The following is a 19,959-nucleotide window of genomic DNA, read 5'->3' as shown; positions in this document are numbered from 1 at the left end:
GTCTCGCTCAAACACACTATAAGAAACTTGCCCAAACACATTACTATTTTTATGCGGGTAAAAAGGTAATTCGTCCAAACGCAAACCGCCCTTTTTTTCTTGAAAAATTTATTTCAAAATAGACAATTAAATTTGGATGGAAAATTAGAACGTTATCACAATTTATTGTATATTGCTTCAGATAATGTTGATAATGAATATTTGTGTTTGTAGCACATAGCTCTGTCTCTGTGATTTGTAGCTATGACTATTCCTTGTGAAAATACAACTATTCATGGTTTGGAAAACTGACCTAAATTAACATGTTATAAAGTTATTATTCGTTAATAATAATGTATAGGTAAAACTATCTTACCTAACCTATACCATACTTGGTAAATATTTATGTTTATATCAATAGCGAAAATATTGAAATTAATTAAATGAGTATCTAAATTTTGTAAAATTTTTGTAGATTTCATGATAAACGTAATATATATAGGTAGGTACACCTAAAAAATATAAGCAGTAAGTTGATGATGTTTAAATAAGTTCCAAGATAGTCTAAATACATTTAAGTTATATTGGTTAAAGTTAAAATGCTTCTGGAATTTGATTTTATAAAAGTTATGAGTTGGTAGGAAAATGTTTAATTTATAATTAATAATAGGTAGGTATACAAGTAATCAAATACTTGAGTTTTTAGAAAATTAATACGGACAGGCATGTGCGTATTGGATTCATTTTCTCTACTAAAAAATGAGAAATAATTTTAGAACTCACTAAGTAATAAAGAGTCTCATGTACCTATATAATTTATTCTTAAAACATCAGCAAAGTTATCTATCTATTTGTTACACAGCGCCGTAGTAACTACGACATAGGTAACTATACAAATTATAATTTTTCTGAAAGTCAAAAACACTATTTACTTGTTAAATAATTTTTTGCTCAATATTAACGTATTATACATTTTTAATTAAGTAAAATAAGTATAAACACTAAACAAAACACCACAAATTATAACGGCAAACACCAAATACTGTTCATACTAAGTAGTACGTAAATGTCTACCTATACCTATTATATTATTATCTGTAATATCTACCAGTCAATGAATACTTAAGTAAGTTTACATCCACTTATGAGATATTCATCATATTTTGAATTATCAGAATTAACGAGAATAGTTATTTCCCCTTAATTATAATTTTATAAAACAATATATACTACCGAATTTTAATGAAAGAGGTAACTGACTGTTAGGTACTTAACTGAAGGGGTTAGGTCAGGTCTTATGATTTTAAAAAGACCTACCGAGATTTTGCCAGTATCCTGGCGAATCGATACGTGCCTGGTTATAAGTACTAATAAGGTTAGGTTAGTACAGTAGTTCTATAACCTACCTAAGTACCTAATATTCAGATTTGGTGTATGAGCGCACATTGCACAGCTGTTGTATTCAAATGTTCATAGAAGAAATATTAATAAAAACATTTTTTCTTTTTTTTTAAATATAAATTTACAATCAGTGCAATACAAAACAATAAGTTAATGTGATAATTGATAAATGATATGAATATAATTATTACGAGTAACATGATCAGGAAGAAACTTATTAGCAACATTATCAAAAAAACATGAAGTTTATTTAAAGTAGGTATTCCGTATATCGTAATTTCTAGAGAAGAATTGTAGGCTGTGACTATTATAAATTTATAGCATAGCCAATTTGTAAATACGCCAATTTTAATTAGGTCATATGTCAATTACCTAAACACTAATATAACAATAAATAATTTTAATATAGAATTATTGCTAGATATATTTGACTTATCTAAAGGTAAGTTACTTTGTATAAAAATATATAGGTATTTTTTATCTTTAACTACAAGATTAATAGATTGATATTGTATTAAATTATAAATTTAAATTTTTACTTAAGATATTATCAATTCATAACTTAATTGATGTTATTTTTTAATTGAATATCTCTAATATTGCTCTAAAATAAAATAATTTATACTATACTTTATAATTATAATCTATTTGAGTTAATATGTTTAACAGGTACCAGAAAAAAAAATGAATTAGACGTCCTTTTAAAATTTTAATTAGTATTCATACTATGTATTATACTATTATAATAAAGGTACAAGAGATATAATTTTTATTGATACTTTTTCAAAATTAGGTATACAAAACTTTATGTTGAGATAACAAATGACACTTGAGCAAATGCAACTGTGAAAACTTTATTAAACAAATTTTGCATTGAAATTTTGGTTCATCACTTGCACATTCATACATTAAATGTATAAACAAACTTTTGTTACTTCCATATATATTGTTACATTTTGGACAGTAAATCTTAACTATGCCTGAAAAATAAAATAAATTCTTAAAACAATTGTAATTAAACAGTTTTTATAGGTAGGTACCTAAGTACATTTTATAATGATCTTATAAATTATTATTAACAATAGATACATTTTTAAATCTACAAGCTGGTCTATATAGTGGCATGCATAATCTTTAGATTTTAACTAGATCATTTGTGCAACATTTTAACTGCCATGAATTACTAATTTAACACTATTTTTCACATATTTACCAGAATTTTGTACCTACTATATGGATTCCTTTCTGTCTTTTTACAGTATGAAAAGAAATCCATATAATTATTATGGAACTTAATGTATTTCAATAAAAGAGTTATATTATTTTTGAACTTCTAATATTTTATTTGATTATTTCAACTATATTTTATTTAATACTATACTCGACTACCAATTAGTGAATTTGTAATTTTAAATAAGGTACTTGTTTACAGTTTTCTGACTTGATTGATTATTGATAATCAATTGAGTATCAGATATCTTGCAAGATAGTTTTGACTAAGAATTCAATTTAAAATGTCTAATAGGTATCAATAAGAGCAAATGACAATGGTTGTAAATTATAAAAAATATAAATTCTGTTTTAATTATATCTAGTCATCTTTAAACAAATGTGATAAGCAAATAAAGTGAAGTAAATAATTAATGTCTATGCACTAAATAGAATATCTATCTACTATCTAGTATCTTTTATTGTTAATAGTATATTGATACTACACTGTCTACACTGCAACTGTCTACTGATTACTGCTGTAATAAGTAGTAGCCAGTAGCTGTAAACAAATAAGACAACACGCATAGGCATTACCAGTGTGAATTACAAATCCAAAAAATACAAATTTACTCTCTTCATTTATTATTTTGAAGATAGATTTAAATTTGTTCTACATTTATTTAATTATTTTAATTTGGTATAGGTTATTGAAGATTGATAGTTGGTACTGATAAAAAAATAAAAATATGAACTAAGTACCTATCAATCTTATATTTTTCATTTAAAAATAAAATATAGCTCATGCATTAAACAAGTTTCTATATAATATTGAGTTCACTAACCATTATTTGCACAATGAAAGGTTACTGATGACGGTGTAGAGATTTTTCTGTATAATCATCAATCAATTGTAAGATCCATATTGTATACATGTAAGTGATGTATATTGTGTAATATGTAGCACGTACAACAAACAATTATTAAGTACAATAATAATTACTAAGATTAGGTATTAAATATTTCTAAAAAGTTTATTTTTGTTAGTACACTAAGAACCTAAGTAAGTAATGACATGTCAATCAAGAATGAAACAATGTCTCAGTAATGTGGGTATGTGGTAATCCTCTTTTACTGTCATATTCTTTAACCAAAAATAAAATAAATGTGTATAACTATACAAATTAAATAATAATTTTGTGAAATAACATAATATGTGTATATTATAATTTTAGTTTGTTTAATATTATTAAAGATTAAAAACATATAGATAAAACATAATGACATTTAATCAACAGTGGTCCAATTTAAACAGTGACGAGGGTTTCCTAGGATTTCATCTGGCGAACGGTTATGTACAGCTACTAAATGTATCTTTAATGTTTGTTTTCGTGTGAAACATTTCTTGCAGTATTGACATCGAAATTTTGGTTGCACGCCACATTCACTGGTCATGTGACGGGTCATATGCTGTTTATTCTTATAGCTCCGACCACACATATTTAAACAAAAGAAACGGACTTTTGATTCAGAATTATTTGTATTCATTAAAATAGCTTTTTGACGTGATGTTATACCTAAAAAAACAATATTTCTTTTAAATATTATATAAATTACACTAACATTAGTAGAATTAATTTAATTAAATGAAATAGGTACAATAAATATAATTTTACAATCACTAATTTGTAATTTAAAGTACTATGAAAGGAACATGTGCGTATAAATTATTAATTAGTGATAAATATGTTATTTCTTTAATTATTGTAAAAAAATGTATACATAATATTTAGGATACAACTATATATAATGACCTACCACTACGACACAAGTCATTATAAGCATCCACAATTCAAAACTGTAGCAAGTGTAGCATAGAGAAAATATGAGCATGAATTAAGAAGAATCAAGCAAGAAGCTATGCATTATACATTTTATTGAAATTTATAGTTTATAATAATTATGATGACTATATAATATAAATTATATATATTTTGTCAAAATACCTGTATAATATTTTACACATTAGTGTTATTATAATCTAATTATTAGTCCCACAAATATTTACATAAACTAAAATTTTTCATTTTTTTCATTATTGTTATACATAGTCTATAAAACAAATATTTATATTTATAAGTGTAAAAGAAATATAGGCAATGTATTGTTCGTTAATATTGAATAAATAGTAATTACCTGTAAATAAAAAATAAATGACAAAAAAAAAAGTACAGTAATGTAATTACATACCTAAATCAAAATGACATTTAATAGAAATTCAAATAAATAATATTAAAATTTTAGATACTTAATAATTGAATACATTGTTGTATTGAAAGTACATAATATTTTTGTAATAGCTTTTATGAACATGTAGATAGCAACATTGTTCTTCATAATGATAATAAATACACTAATCATACACATTACATATAAAATATAAAGTATTTTTATTAATAATAAATTAAATAAAAATCTATAGGTACACTACATTAGTAAAAAGAAGAGTGTATATTTAAATTTTTATAAAATATATATTATATTGTATCTGCACGCCTAAAGAGGATGTCACTAACTATTAATAACTATTAATTCAGTGTTTGTAGATGATAATTAGATAAAGCTATAAGAAAAAAAGTTCATTCTAATTTATAATATAGAACATATTATATTAGGTATTTAAAAATGTAAGTAAGATATAATTTTTAAGCTGATAATAAATTATTTTATAATTGGTATGTAATTAAATACTAAAAAATCAGTGTATGATCAAGGAATGAAAATAACTTTAAATTAAAAAAATATATTATTTTATAGTCTAGTTTAGCTAAAAATTTTTACTGTAATGATAAAGTATAAAAAATATGTCTTTAAATTTATTGAAAAAATGTAAATATTGATATATGTAACAAAAATTGAAAATTGTATAGTTATTAGTTATTTTTGTTCATTATTATTCATTATTGACAAGTAAATAGCTTATACCTAACTGTTATTCTAATCTAACCAATACATTTTTGAATTTGTGATCTATCTGGTTAATTTTAATGTAACAACAGCAGCATACAGCATTATCATATGAAATAATAATTTTATAGATTCAACTAAGTCAACTAGTGGTAATCAAAAAAACTGTAAAAAGTAATAACATTAAATGAATAATTAGTTCTATTACAATAAAGACTCAATTTAAAAAATAAAACAAAAATATGTTTAAAAATGTTATTAGATTTATAGATTTGTTTATACCTGTATAATGTATGATTATTGTTTATATAATATTAATATACATTTTATAAATACTGAAATTTTCCACACTGATTAATAGCATCAATTTTTGCCATACATTTTCGTAAATGTTTTTTTAAATGACACTGAAGTTTGAATTGTTGGAAGCACATAGAGCATTGAAATTGTCGTTTTACACCACATTCATATCTCAAATGACGGATAAGACTCTTTTTGTTTAAATATGTACGTCCACAATTATTCAAACATACCCAACGCCTATCTGGTAACAATAAAAATGTATAAATTAATATAATTATATCAATAATCAATATCATTAAGATTTTAATTTTTAGTCAAATTATTATTGGTAGCAATGCAGTAATGAACGAACAATAAAGTATCTACAAAACACAATTATAAGTAATAAATGTAATACCTAATATAATTATTTATATAATGAGGATATTTTATACTTGCTATAGTCAAATAGACAATGATGTCATACTGTTATATACATTTTTATAAATATGAACCTGATTATTTTGTCCTTTACATAAGTACTGTGAAAGGACAAGTACTTACTAGGGTCCTTTGGGTATTACTAGGCTACTAAGCAGGTGCCTAAAAAGTAAAATCATTGATTAATTAATTTGGGAAGAGGAAATTTGTGTAATATCATATTTTGTTTTGTATTCAAAAATTATTTTTAAATATTACATTATTACAGTTATTTATATCGGCAAAGAATAAAATTGATCACTTGATATGAATACTCAATTACAGATCTATACCAGAGGACTGTCCCCTTTATTATGTCACTACTCTTCCTCAATATTATATTTATTAAATTACATAATTTATTAATATAATTATAAATATATATTTTCCTCATATTGAGGTTTAAAAAAGAAAAAAATGTATATTTTTATCTGTAAAGAAAAATAATATTGTAGAAATGGGTGTTTAAGTTGTTGAAGATGGGAAATACCTAAAGTCTTTGCATTATTAATGTATCATATGGGTAATTTCTTTACAAGTTGTTATAAATAAAACATTTGAAAAAAAGCAAAATTTACTTAATTATAAAAATTAAAAGTAAGAATTATTGATTAATTTACCTCCTTAAGCATAGCTTATGGTAGGGTGGTAAATGAGGTTACAACTTAAATAAAATATAGTAAAAATGTTTTAAATAAAAATAAAAATGGAGAACTTGATAATTGCAAAATACATACTATTCAAAATACAGTGGAAATACAATATTAATATATAATATACATTATACAGCTTATATATTATCTATGGGTTAAATACCTATAAATCTCATATAGTGGTATCACTTACCTCAGCACGGAATGTGATGTAATATTTAATTTGTATATAATAGTATTTTAATTGTTGCATTTAAATAAACATCACTAATTGTAAATTAATTTTATTATCATACAATAAGGAAACATACACAATCGCAATACAATAAATTAAGATCGTATTTTAAATGATATATATATATATATATATACATTCATGTTTAGTTATAAAAATATTTATAAAAAGATAAGTTAATTTTTTGTCATTTATTAAATTAAGTACGTACAAATACATTTATGAATAAAGTTGGAATAGATATATTTTAATATATTGGATAATAAAAAAAAAAAAAAAAAAAAAAATGTTTAAATAATAGCAGATGTTTTGTGGTTACAAAGAAATTATATATTTAAAATATTAGTTTCTGGCAAACTTTAAGTATCTGAATACATAATAAATTTTTATGAAATAAACCTGTTATAAAATTCATGATCCTACAATTCAATTTTGTTAACGAGTGATTTATTTTGAGATAAATAAAGTTTATGAAAATTAATTGCTTTCATAGGTATTATCAAAAATTATTGTTTTCTTTTAGTTAAGACTGAAATATAGTAAGTATATAAAAATAATTATTTTGAAACTTGAGAAAATAATTTTGCTTAAGAGAAAATGATTAGGCAATTGTATAATATAATTATTAAAAACAATAGTATTTAACAATTTATAACAATATAATTAAAGGTAAAGCAATATATTTTTGAGTTTCAAATCATTAAATTCAAATTTATACACATACAATATTTGTATAGATCTTTAGTGATACTATACTAAAATATTCATAAATTTATAAAAAGAAAGAAAACTTAAATCACAAAACTCTTATGAACAAATGCCAAATGATTTTTCCATACATCTTTTCTCATAAACCGTTTATAACAATAGTGACAAACATAGTTTGGTTCTTTGCCACAATATGATTTTATGTGTCGATTCAAGTCAGGTTTATACTTGTAGCTTTTACCACAATTTTCGTTTGGACACTTAAATTTCAATAAAGCCATACTGTGACCGTCGTCTTTGAAATCTGAAAATATATTTAATTTAATAATAATTTTAAGTATAGAATAATTATTTATTAATTTCACTAATTTAGTTATGCTCCTTCAGTAAGCGAAGGTTGTATCAGGGACAAAGCATTAGATAAGAATAGCCAATAGGTATAATAAATAATAATGTTAAGTCATGTATACACAACTTTTATTTATACTTTTAAAACACATTTAATTTATTATAAGACATAATAAATTTAATTAAAAAACTCACCAAAAAAGTAATTCCACTTCAAATTCAATTAATTATTTTAATACATTAAAACATATTATAATCCCTATTAGTATTATATATAATTTTTGCTTAATGTTTATACAATTTTAATAATATAACTTCATCTTAGTAATTTATTAATTGATATCATGATAATAAAAAAAAAAGACTAAAAGGTAATACATAGGATTTATAGCTACAAAAATAAAAGCTTTGGCAAAAGGAATAAGCTACAACCAGAAGCATGATAATGGAAGATATTTAAATAATTTAATTTTTATTGGACATTAAAAAATTTAATATTTTTATTAGTGAATTCTGTAAAAATTCTATCAACTATCTAGACACAATAGCAAGATACAAAATTATACCAATGATTGAAACATTTCTCTTATTATTATGTAATGAATTATACAAAATTTCTAAAAACTATTCAAGGGTAAATATAAATGTATTCATTTAAATAAGAATCACAAATTAATGAAAATAATTAAATTGGTATTACTCCATGAATTAATGCTGAATGCCGTTTAAGATGTGTCTTTTGATTATATGTTTTATCACAAAGGGAGCAATTGAATCTTACACCGCATTCATTACGCCAGTGATACTTCAAATTCACTGAATGCTTAAAACTTCGACCACATAAATTCGGACAGACACTGCGTCCATTTTTATTCATATAAATTTCTGTAATATTAAAAATAATTGTTAGTTAATTTTTTTTTTTTTGTTTTTTAAAATTAAGCTTTTAATACAAACAACATTTAACAAGAAAGTACATGCAATTTCATTAAAAGTATTCTATGTAAAAATGAAAAAACAATAATGTAAATTGTGATCTGCGGATACTCTTTAGGTAGGGAAACTTAATTATTCATTTATTTATTTAATTATAAGGATTGGTCTTTTTTGAAAATATACTATTTAAGATAACAATAATAATATGATATACATTAAATAATAATTTATAAAACAGATTTTTTCAATCAAATTAATAACAAATTGTTAAAGGTAGGATCTACATTGGCAATTGACATCAGACATTTTAAAGGTTCATTAGCCATATAGTTGGTAGTAGATTGTGGGACATAAAAGGAGGCTATGGAACGAGATGAAAGAGATGAAACTTTAAAACAGATTAGTGAAAGCAGGACAGTTAAATCAATGTCATTGTTTAACAACTCTGCAATAAATTTAATACTCGCTTTACAACACTCAACTAAAGAAATCAAGTCAATTATATGTATTATATAGTATATTTATTGTTGTTTATAGTTTTTATTGATTATATAGGAAGCAAATAGTAAAGCTAATAGTAATATACTATACAGTATACATACAACTATTGGCTTCTAATAATTTATAAAATACAAAAATAACAAACTAGTTCATGTCAGGTAAAGTTCATACATCATTATTCTTAGTATTGAAAACAAAAAAGTAAATCTGCATATACATCATGGTTAATGACATAGTGGCTGAAGAAAGACTGAAACTGGAAAACATATAAAGAGGCTGCAAAGAAAACGGTACAATGACAGGCAGTGCTGCCTAGTCATTATTATAACTTTATTTTAATTTAAATCATGTTTGGCTTTAGAAATATATTTGGTTCTTTATTTTTTATGCACAGCAATATAACTGCAATCATTACTGAAAAAGTGACGATTGTACATATAAAATTGAATATCTACACTAAACAATTTGAGATTTAAAAATTGTAAGCAATGACAATTTGTATTTTAATTTTAGTTTAAAAATCTTTAGAGCACTTAATTACATTTAATATCAATAATATAATGTAATGGTGTAACTACAAAAAAAAAGTAATAGCAAGTAAAGAAAAATTATACTTGAAAATAATTTATTTTTAATAATGAGTATGTTATACAAAAATAATTAACTTTTTTTAAGTATAAATTATGATTCATTTTTTAATTATTAATATTTCTAAAAGAATACATTTAAAAATAAATTAAAAGCTAAACTAAAAGGTATAAATAATACATGGTAAACTTATTAAATAAATTATATTTATACATAATTAAAAGTTTGTTATTAATTTTGAATTACAGTAACATTAACTACTCTCTACTATAAAAGCTATCTCCTTATATATTAACATTGAATTGGAGAATGATGAAAAGCAACTTTGAAACTATCATTTCCCCCCCCCCCCCCCCAAAAAAAATATTTAGAAATTTTTATTTTGATATTTCAATTGACATACTTTGTAAAACTTGTAAAAAATTATATTATTTCTTTGAGTTTTAAGATAATTATATCTCTACATAGATATTAAACATTTAAATATAATATATTATTTTAATCCATGTATGCTTAATAAATACATAGTCCTCATGAAAAATAAATTGAATCTAAATAAAAAATAATGTTTATTTGTCAATTAAAATAATTAATTTTATGATATAAAATTAATTTTAAAACCATGATTAAGTTGTTTTATATTAAAATATCAATATTAAAACCATAAATTAACATAAAAAAAAAAAAAATGTATACAAAATTAAACATATTTATAAATTTATAAATTTATATTGTAGTTGTCAACAACAAATTTTTTAAAAACATTTGTGTATCATTAGTAAGTGTTTTTTCAACTGATCGTTCAAATGAAATGAAGCATTGCAATAAAGACATGTGTAATATTTATTTTTAGTACAATATTTTTGCATGTGTTCTGTGAAATTACTAACCACTGTGTAAGTATAGCCACATCCATTTGGACATTCCATAAATTTGGGAAAATTTTCTTTTAGTTTCAACTTCATCTGAGGACCTTAAAAACATATATCAATTAGAATATATTTATAAGCTGAAATAAAAAAATCATATACGAGGGAAAGGGAGTATTATGATATTATGTAATAGACTTATAGCAATTAACTATAAAAAATAAGGAGACAAATAAAAATATTTAAAGCATAAGAATAGAAAAAGCATGTTAAAAAATTGATTAATTGCAAATTGTAAGGAATAAGGACAATTATATGTAGAGCTGACGGTATTAAGTAACATAGACAACACTTTGAAAACATACTAGAAGATACAGCAATTAAATATTTCAAAAATAGGAAAGAAAATTGAAAAAAACTGGCATCGATATGACAAAATTGCATTAATTGGCAGTATTTCACTTTTGTTTATTTGATCACCACTACTAATCTCTATTTCTCCCCAATCATACTCATGAATGGAATGTTTATGCATAGGTATTTAAAAACAAATAAAATGTTCCTACCATCCAAATTTATTAATGATTACTTGATATAACAATGTTATGTGTTTATAACTTAAAAGAAATAAAAAAACATTATATATACTGTATCAAATGACATTTCAATTTAAAGCATAATTTCATAACTAAGAGTTAAAAGTTATTTTTATTTATATTAAATGCCTTTTTAAAAATTGATATTTTACTAATAATACTGTAAAAGAAAAATTTTTCAAATTTGAGATGAAAATTTTCAAAATGTTGTTTTAATATTTACTATACTAATTATACTTATTACAACACACAAAATTTGGAAATTAATATGTCTGATATAATATTATTACTTATTGTATAAATAACAAAAAAAAAAAAAAAATAGTTAGATTTATTGATTGTATAGATTGCATGACAAAAACGAAAAAAATAACAAAATTGTGACAGAGGGTTGATGTATGGCATATATTTTTAGCACAATGTTTTATTCTTCAATAAATGCATTATAAAGTCTATATATTATCGCTATTACTTAAAGAATAATTTTTAAATATCAATAATTGTTTTAACTTAAATAAAAAACAAAATATAAATATAATATTACGATACTAAAATCAAATGAAAATAAAAATTTATCTAATATTAAGCTACTTATTACATAGGTATGTAAATATAACCAGAAGTAAAATTCATATCTATATGATGTATACTTATATATTATATTTTAAAACATATAATATGTTCACAATTTAACAAAAAATGTTCATGTAGATTAGTACTCTTAACTTAAGCTATTAAGTTGAACTGTTTTCAACATTCTTTGGTTTATTATATACAGGAAAACCGTGAATGTAAATCATATGTGATTTGAGAGATTGTTGCTGTGTAAATCTTTTATGACAGACTATACAGGGAAATTGTGGTTCTTTACCACATTCATATTTTACATGTCTGAAGAGTCCACTTTTATATTTATATCCTCGACCACAGCCAGGTTTGACACATATATAGGGACGCCACTCATTGTCAGTACACAATGATAAAGATAATTCTGAAAAATAATTAACAACAATTAGATATAAATGATAATTTTCATAACAGTAAATAATGCAATTAGAATCTACTTAAGGCAAATAATAAACACATAACTAAAAAAAAAATCTAATAATATGTAAGTACTCAGAATTTAAATCTCTTACAATTTAAATTCAATATTTTAAAAATATTATATAGTAAGAATTTGCTTACCTTTATCGTGATTTTTATAAGTTTTGATAATTTGACAGATTTATTAGTTATGTGTTGGTAAAATTGATAAAATAATAATTTAATAATGTTCAATTGAACAATCAAGTGAAATAAATCATACATTTTTATTTTTATTTTTAGTAAAATTTATAATTTAACTATCTCTCTTACTCTAATTTAGAAGTTTAATAGTATACATCTGATTACAAATACAATTCTGAAAAATAATTAAAACCTGAAATTTAATTTTTATGCTGTTAATATCTTATTTATTAATTTTCAAACGTTATTATAATTAAATTAGATGAAATTAAGTTTATGTATAAAAATCATATGACTACGAAGGTGCTCTTTACGTTTGAACGGTCTGTTGCACTTAACGCATGGAAACTTCCATTCAACTCCACATTCATATTTAATGTGTCTTGCCAAACCTCTACTGTATGTATACAGTCGAGAACAATTTGGACATTGATAAGAACGAACTGAAATTTAAAAGAAAAATTTGGGTTTTATTATAAAACATCAATATGTTATATAAATATATATTGAAATTATAACTAATATAAGCAAAAAATTAAAAAAATATTTATAGTTTACGGTCAACTTTCTAAAAACTAATTACCTCACAACTAATACATAATCTATGTATATAATTCTAAAAATAAATTTTGTTTCTAAAATAGGATCAAATTAAATGAAAATAATATCTTATATTACAAGATGTTGGTTGTCAATTACTGTCATCATGAAATAAAATTATAATATCTTAGTCTATACTAAGTACCGTGTTGAATAGTCAATTAATTCCATACAATGTTTTATGTTTTTTTTTTTATAAAAATGTATTTCTTTACATTAAGATAAAATTTTTAAATTTGGTATGAATACTTAAATAATACAATTAAATCTATAACAGGATGTTCAGATTTAAATTATGGTACCTCATTTCTGTATTGTAGTACCAAGTAAAATCACATAAAAAGTATATAATATTGAACAGTTCTAATATTCTATATATTTAAATTAAAAACAATGAACAATTTCATGATTTAAATATCAAAAAAAATAAAAATGTAACTTTTAAAATAATATTGTACGTTACCAACTACATATAATTTACAAGATTTTAATGTTATATAAAAATTATGACTTAAAACATTTATTTAAATATAAATAGATTTATAAATAAATAAATATATGTTCATACAATTAATCAACTTAATTTAAAATTTTACAATATTATTCTATGAATCAAGACCATATGTCTTTGATAACTCATTTTATGCTTAAACATCTTTTTACACTTAAAGCAACAAAACTCAGGGGGTTTTCCACACTCTACGCGTACATGATATTTAAAGCCTGTTTTAGTTTTATATAGACGTCCACATTGTAAACATATATATGGTTCTAAAATAAAAAATAAAATAATTTCATTATTCAAAACATAAATACAGCAACATTTTTCATAACAAAGCATATGTATACTTGTAAATATAACATAAATAAGTAGTACAAAATACATAAGACATTATAAGTATAAGCAATAGCGAGACATGAGTCTTTGGATTAAAAAGATATTAAAATAAATTAATCAATAAATAAGTATCTCATAGCAATAATCCCAAAATATTATAATTGGCAGAATGAGACAAGTTTGACATTGTCTCAAATTACTTTTAGACTGTATTTAAATGTTTACTGAATTTATTTGCCACGTTGGTAAAATATGACACTATAGTGTTTGAGGTCCATAACTAGTTTATTCTAAGAATACTGCAACAAAATATTATGTTAAATATATATCATATTATTAAATTCAAACTTATAAAAAAATTTGTTTTATTTTATGTTTGTAAAAATAAAGATAACTTATACATGGGTAGTATTCTTTTAATATAGAACAATATTAAAATATACTATTTTATTCAAAAATAATAGTATCATTATCATATCATAACACTTACTGCAATATCATTATGTTATGACTAGTACAAGTATTTAATTAATTTATAAGATATGTATTTTATTATTTACTTACACACATAAGTTATTATACATTATTAAACAAAGTGACAATCAAATTATAATATTAAGATTTATAAAAATATTTTGTTTTGTAAAATCATAGTTTATAAATACCTACTCAGTGTATCACGAAGATAAGAAATTTCACATTAAAAATACACTTGAATATATCAGATAAATATTGTAATATATCCTGAACATTCATTTTAGGTAGGTAAAATAAGAAATTACAAAATAAAAATTCTTTTTCATAACAACCATTTAATTATTAAAATGTGGTAAAAACTAAATTATTATAATTATTTTATTTACATAATATGCAGTTTTTTCCATGTGTATTCACTTTTACTTTAGCTAATAATATATTTAATACTAAATGACATAAAATTATTATATACTTTTTAATTAATAAATAAAAATGGTAAACATATTTATACCTAACTATTTGTTATAATTTAATAAAGTATAAAAATATCTATGACACCTGACTCAACTCTCATAAAAAATAGGTAGTTAAAATTAGTTAAATACCTTTAAAAATTAGTTTAAAATTATTCTTTAATTTTACATTTTTATGGAATATATTAGGAATGAAGAAATATTACAAAAGAATAGTAATATTTAAAATAAAATATACTTAAATTTAAAAAATAATATGATATCTACAGTTATGGATTAGTACACAATATTTATGTGCACTAATAATATTTAAATTTTAGTAATTTTTTAATAATAATAATTAGTGTTTTATCAAAAATAGTTAAAATACTAATTTATATTCATCAAGCATATTATGTTTAAAAGCCATATGAGTTTTCCAATTAGATTTATAATTAAATTTTTTCAAGCAAATTTTGCAGCTGAATGCAGGCGGAAAGTCTGAACAAGACATCAAGTGTTGTTTTAGATGGTCATTACGTTTGAAAGACTTGAAACATTGATTACATTTAAACCGACGGGGTACTCCACACTCAGTCATATGTCTGTAGAGTTGTTTTGATGCTTTATAAGTTCTACCACAATTTTTAGGACATACCCATTTGCATTCTGATGAATATTCTAAACACACCAATAGATTTATAATTTTAATAATTCATTAAAAAATCAAAATTTGAAGCAATAAGTCATGCGTTTAAAAAAAATATAATAAATTGAAATGATTTTGAGTAAAATAATAGTTAACAAAAGAAAAAAACAAGAGTTAAGGTAGTATTGTAAAATAGAAAGAAATAGTGTAAATAATTATGTATAGCTAGTTGCTTCACAGTTTCTTTTTTATTTCTTGAATGGTCATAATTGTATTTAAATAATTTCAAATATACCCAGAGTAAGAATTATACAAACATGCATAGGCGGTAGACACATACTAAAAATAGTATCCTACATAAACTGTACTTAAATTAAATATATATTAAATACAATAAAAAGTCTAACACGTAAAGAATTATGATTAATTAAATTTTTATACTTATATATTTTAAAAATTTAAATTTATTTCATAAACTTTGGAACTATTTATAAAATAGTTAAATGCGCAACTCGCATGTGGTAATGAAGGCTTTTGAGATGTCCAAACTGTTTAGAACATAATTGACAGTATATAATAACTCCACATTCTTTCACAAGATGATTTTTTAAATTATATTTTCTAGAAAGCCCGCCAAATTTCCGTTGACAATTATTGTTAGGACATTTTGCTGGGTTAGGTTTTGCTAAATAGTCCAAATATCTTAACCATTTTATTACTGAAACAAAAGAGAACATTAAAAAAATAATTATTAAGTAAATAAAAAAATAATAAAAAATTATCTACACCTGTCAATAAATCATAATAATTTATTTGAATAATTATTGTTTAAAAACATGCATAGTTAGGAATTAGTATTTTATAATTACATAATTTATTAACCATTATCTGAATAAAAATGAAAAAAATGTATTTAACTTAGACAATATTCTATGAAAATAGAATTATGGTTAAATAAAAGCAATGTTTAGTTAATTTAAATTTTAAAGTTTCTATTACATTGTTATTGAATGAGATTGTTTGTATTGGAAATTGAGTAGTCATTAATTAATATAGTTACAGTAATCTGTTACAATAATAAAATAGTATCTATTTTTAATGCATTGTATTTATTTCTGAATAGTAATTTAAAATTGAAAAATAGACTTTGGATAAATCAAAATAAAATAAATACCCTTTTATTTATCATACCATTTTTGTTAATATAACATTTTAATTAATTATCAGTTGTATAATAAATATACTATAAAGCCTGTATAGTATAATATACAATGTACGTTTTAGATATTAAAATATTTTGGTTTATAACTATAATACCATATATTATGTTGTCAATAGTGTTAATAACTGATACTATAGGTACCAATATTTTATATTTGGATATTTCTAAATATAAAATAATTTTTTCAAAAATTAGCTTCTATACTAAATAATATTTATTTATTTTGAATAATGTTGAGTTAGCTTGTGTTAACCATATTAAAACCTAAACATTAATTTTAATCTGTATGTATGATTTGACAATTGACCACCATGTTTATTATAAAAAATTGTCCACAATGTTGGTTTATTAATTGATTTTATTATTAATATATGTCGTAAGGGTTTAAGTAGCCAACAATCCTTAAGGTTAATTTGTCATAAGTTGAATTTTGAACACAAAGCACATTCATCTTATTAGTCTTTTTTATTACAATTAATACTTTGAAAAAACCTTAGCTATTGGACATAAATCTAAGGCGTTAATAACTGTATGTACCACTTCAACCTACAATAAATGAAAAAAAAAATGCCTCCTTTAATCAAGTTTATGTGACTTATTAATAATTATATTAATATTTTTTTTTTCTTTCAATTAAATTAAATTATTCTATGTATATATAAATTAGAAATATAATTAATTTATGTTTTTATCTCATACTTAATAATAAGCTATAATTAATTTTATATTAAATCAAAGTTTATTTATACATTTTTTTGTTTACCACATATTTTTTAGCTGCTTTGCCTGTTTAAAATAAAATAAGTAAATAATAACAATGAATTAAAAACACAAATTACTTTGATTTTATTTAATAATAGGTAAACAAAATAACACAAGAATAAAGTAATTAGAAAAACATTTAAGAATAAATTAATTCAATTAATAAAAAAATACATTATTTAATACTACAATTTGTACAGAAGGAACAAAATAAATACTTAGGTAGCAACATTTAGTAACATTTATGAACTATTATTACTTACACATAACATTTATAAGAGATCTCAAATATGATGAAATTATTGAATCTATAAAATAAAATTATTAATTCACTCTATATTCTACAATGTAAGCTTCTATAGAATCTTCAATAAATGCATTGAATTGAGTTTTAATTTGTTCAGCAGAATTTAAAACGATAATTAAAAAAATTTGATTATACTGACACAATTAAATAACCAAGTTATATCTGCATATAACTTTTTCCATTTTTTGTTCTTTGCATTACATGGTTAAACAATTATAATATTAAACTATAAAAATTGATTTTTATTTATATATTACAGTGTTTCTCAATTGGTACACAATAAACAGAGAGGAAAAATTGTGGGAAATAGTAGAAATTATTTATTTGACATAGTTTTTATCAAAGAAAAATTCTAAATATTATTGCTTATTAAAAATAAATAATTTTTTGTAAATTAATATAGGATATATATCAGTTTAGGTAGTAACAATGATATGTTATGGACCTAGTGTCCCTCGTTAAAAGTACATAATATTAATTTTCTTTTAACACCATTCATCATTGACATAAAAAACAATCACAAGATTCATAGTAAGTTTTAAAATTACTAATATTATTATTACATTTATTGTGTAATCGATTAAAATTGTATTTACTATTATTTCTAATTTTTCATTATCAAACTTATTTCATAATTTTTAATCTGTTATGTGAAAATGGATTGCATTTGTTAACAATATGGGACATATGAATTAAAAAAGGATGAGGAATGTTGATAAAACAGATACCAATTGTACTTTATTAATTAAAATAAGATGAGAAATAAATAATACAATATATATATATATATAAACATAATTACTGCAATAGTAATAAACATATAAATATACATTTTTATATTTGTTTAATAATTAATTATATTTGTTAAACCAAACTTATCAGTTGTGTAATAAACTATAGTGCCTATTTAAATTAGACTTTTGGTGAAATCTACGTTCACAAATTGTACAAATGAACATTTTCTCAATACCACATTCATATATTTCATGTCTACGGAGGTTTGCTTTATATTTATATGAATTACCACATTTCTCACACGAATACCGTGGTAAATGGAATAAACAACCTGTGAACATTTTTTAGTTACAATTTATTATTAAATTTATATTTTATTTTATAGATTATGATATTATTAAACATAACAAAATTCATGCAATTAAAAACAAACATTATCTACTATTAAAATAAGTAATAATGGTAGTATTGCACATGATAATGATGAAAAGAATGATATACTATACGTTTATTATTTAAACTTTAAAAGAACATACTTTATATGCAAATGAAAACAGCAGTACAATAAATAATAAAACATCGAATTAACATTTAATACAGTGGGCATAAAATAACATTTCAAAAAATATTTAAATTAATTTTTAAAAGATTATAAATTTAATATGATTTATGTTATTTAATAAAAACAGTCCTTTTAAAAATGCATTTAAATATTTTACAATTCCATTATATTTATTCTACATTTTTAATTGTATTTATAATAAAAAAAGGCAAAACTATATTGCCCCTTCAATGTACCTACCAAGTATTTTGTGTAATTGACATTTAATGATGACTAATAAGTTTTTTTTTATCAGCTTAAAAATAAAAACAAAAAGATGAAACATTTTTCAATTTAAATTATTTAAAATTAAATATTATAATGAACAAATTTC

General features: G+C 21.9%; 1 protein-coding gene across 1 annotated transcript; it reads right to left on the bottom strand.

Annotated features, from left to right (window-relative positions):
• Nucleotides 1–2,272: 2,272 nt before the first annotated feature.
• LOC112596290 (zinc finger protein 425-like) lies at nt 2,273–7,179 on the bottom strand. The gene is made up of 4 exons (XM_025341884.1): nt 7,165–7,179; nt 5,946–6,100; nt 3,435–4,166; nt 2,273–2,360 (listed from the first exon to the last, which is right to left on the bottom strand). Exons 2-3 carry the CDS (start codon nt 6,019–6,021, stop codon nt 3,877–3,879), a joined length of 366 nt encoding a protein of 121 aa, XP_025197669.1. The 5' UTR covers nt 6,022–6,100; nt 7,165–7,179; the 3' UTR covers nt 2,273–2,360; nt 3,435–3,876.
• Nucleotides 7,180–19,959: the final 12,780 nt, after the last annotated feature.

The sequence above is a fragment of the Melanaphis sacchari genome, unplaced genomic scaffold, assembly GCF_002803265.2.
Source record: "Melanaphis sacchari strain LSU unplaced genomic scaffold, SCAv2.0 Contig31_pilon_pilon, whole genome shotgun sequence".
Taxonomy (NCBI): Eukaryota; Metazoa; Arthropoda; class Insecta; order Hemiptera; family Aphididae; genus Melanaphis; species Melanaphis sacchari.
The sequence above is the reverse complement of the archived record's forward strand: the minus strand, read 5'-3'. Positions and strand labels throughout refer to the sequence as shown.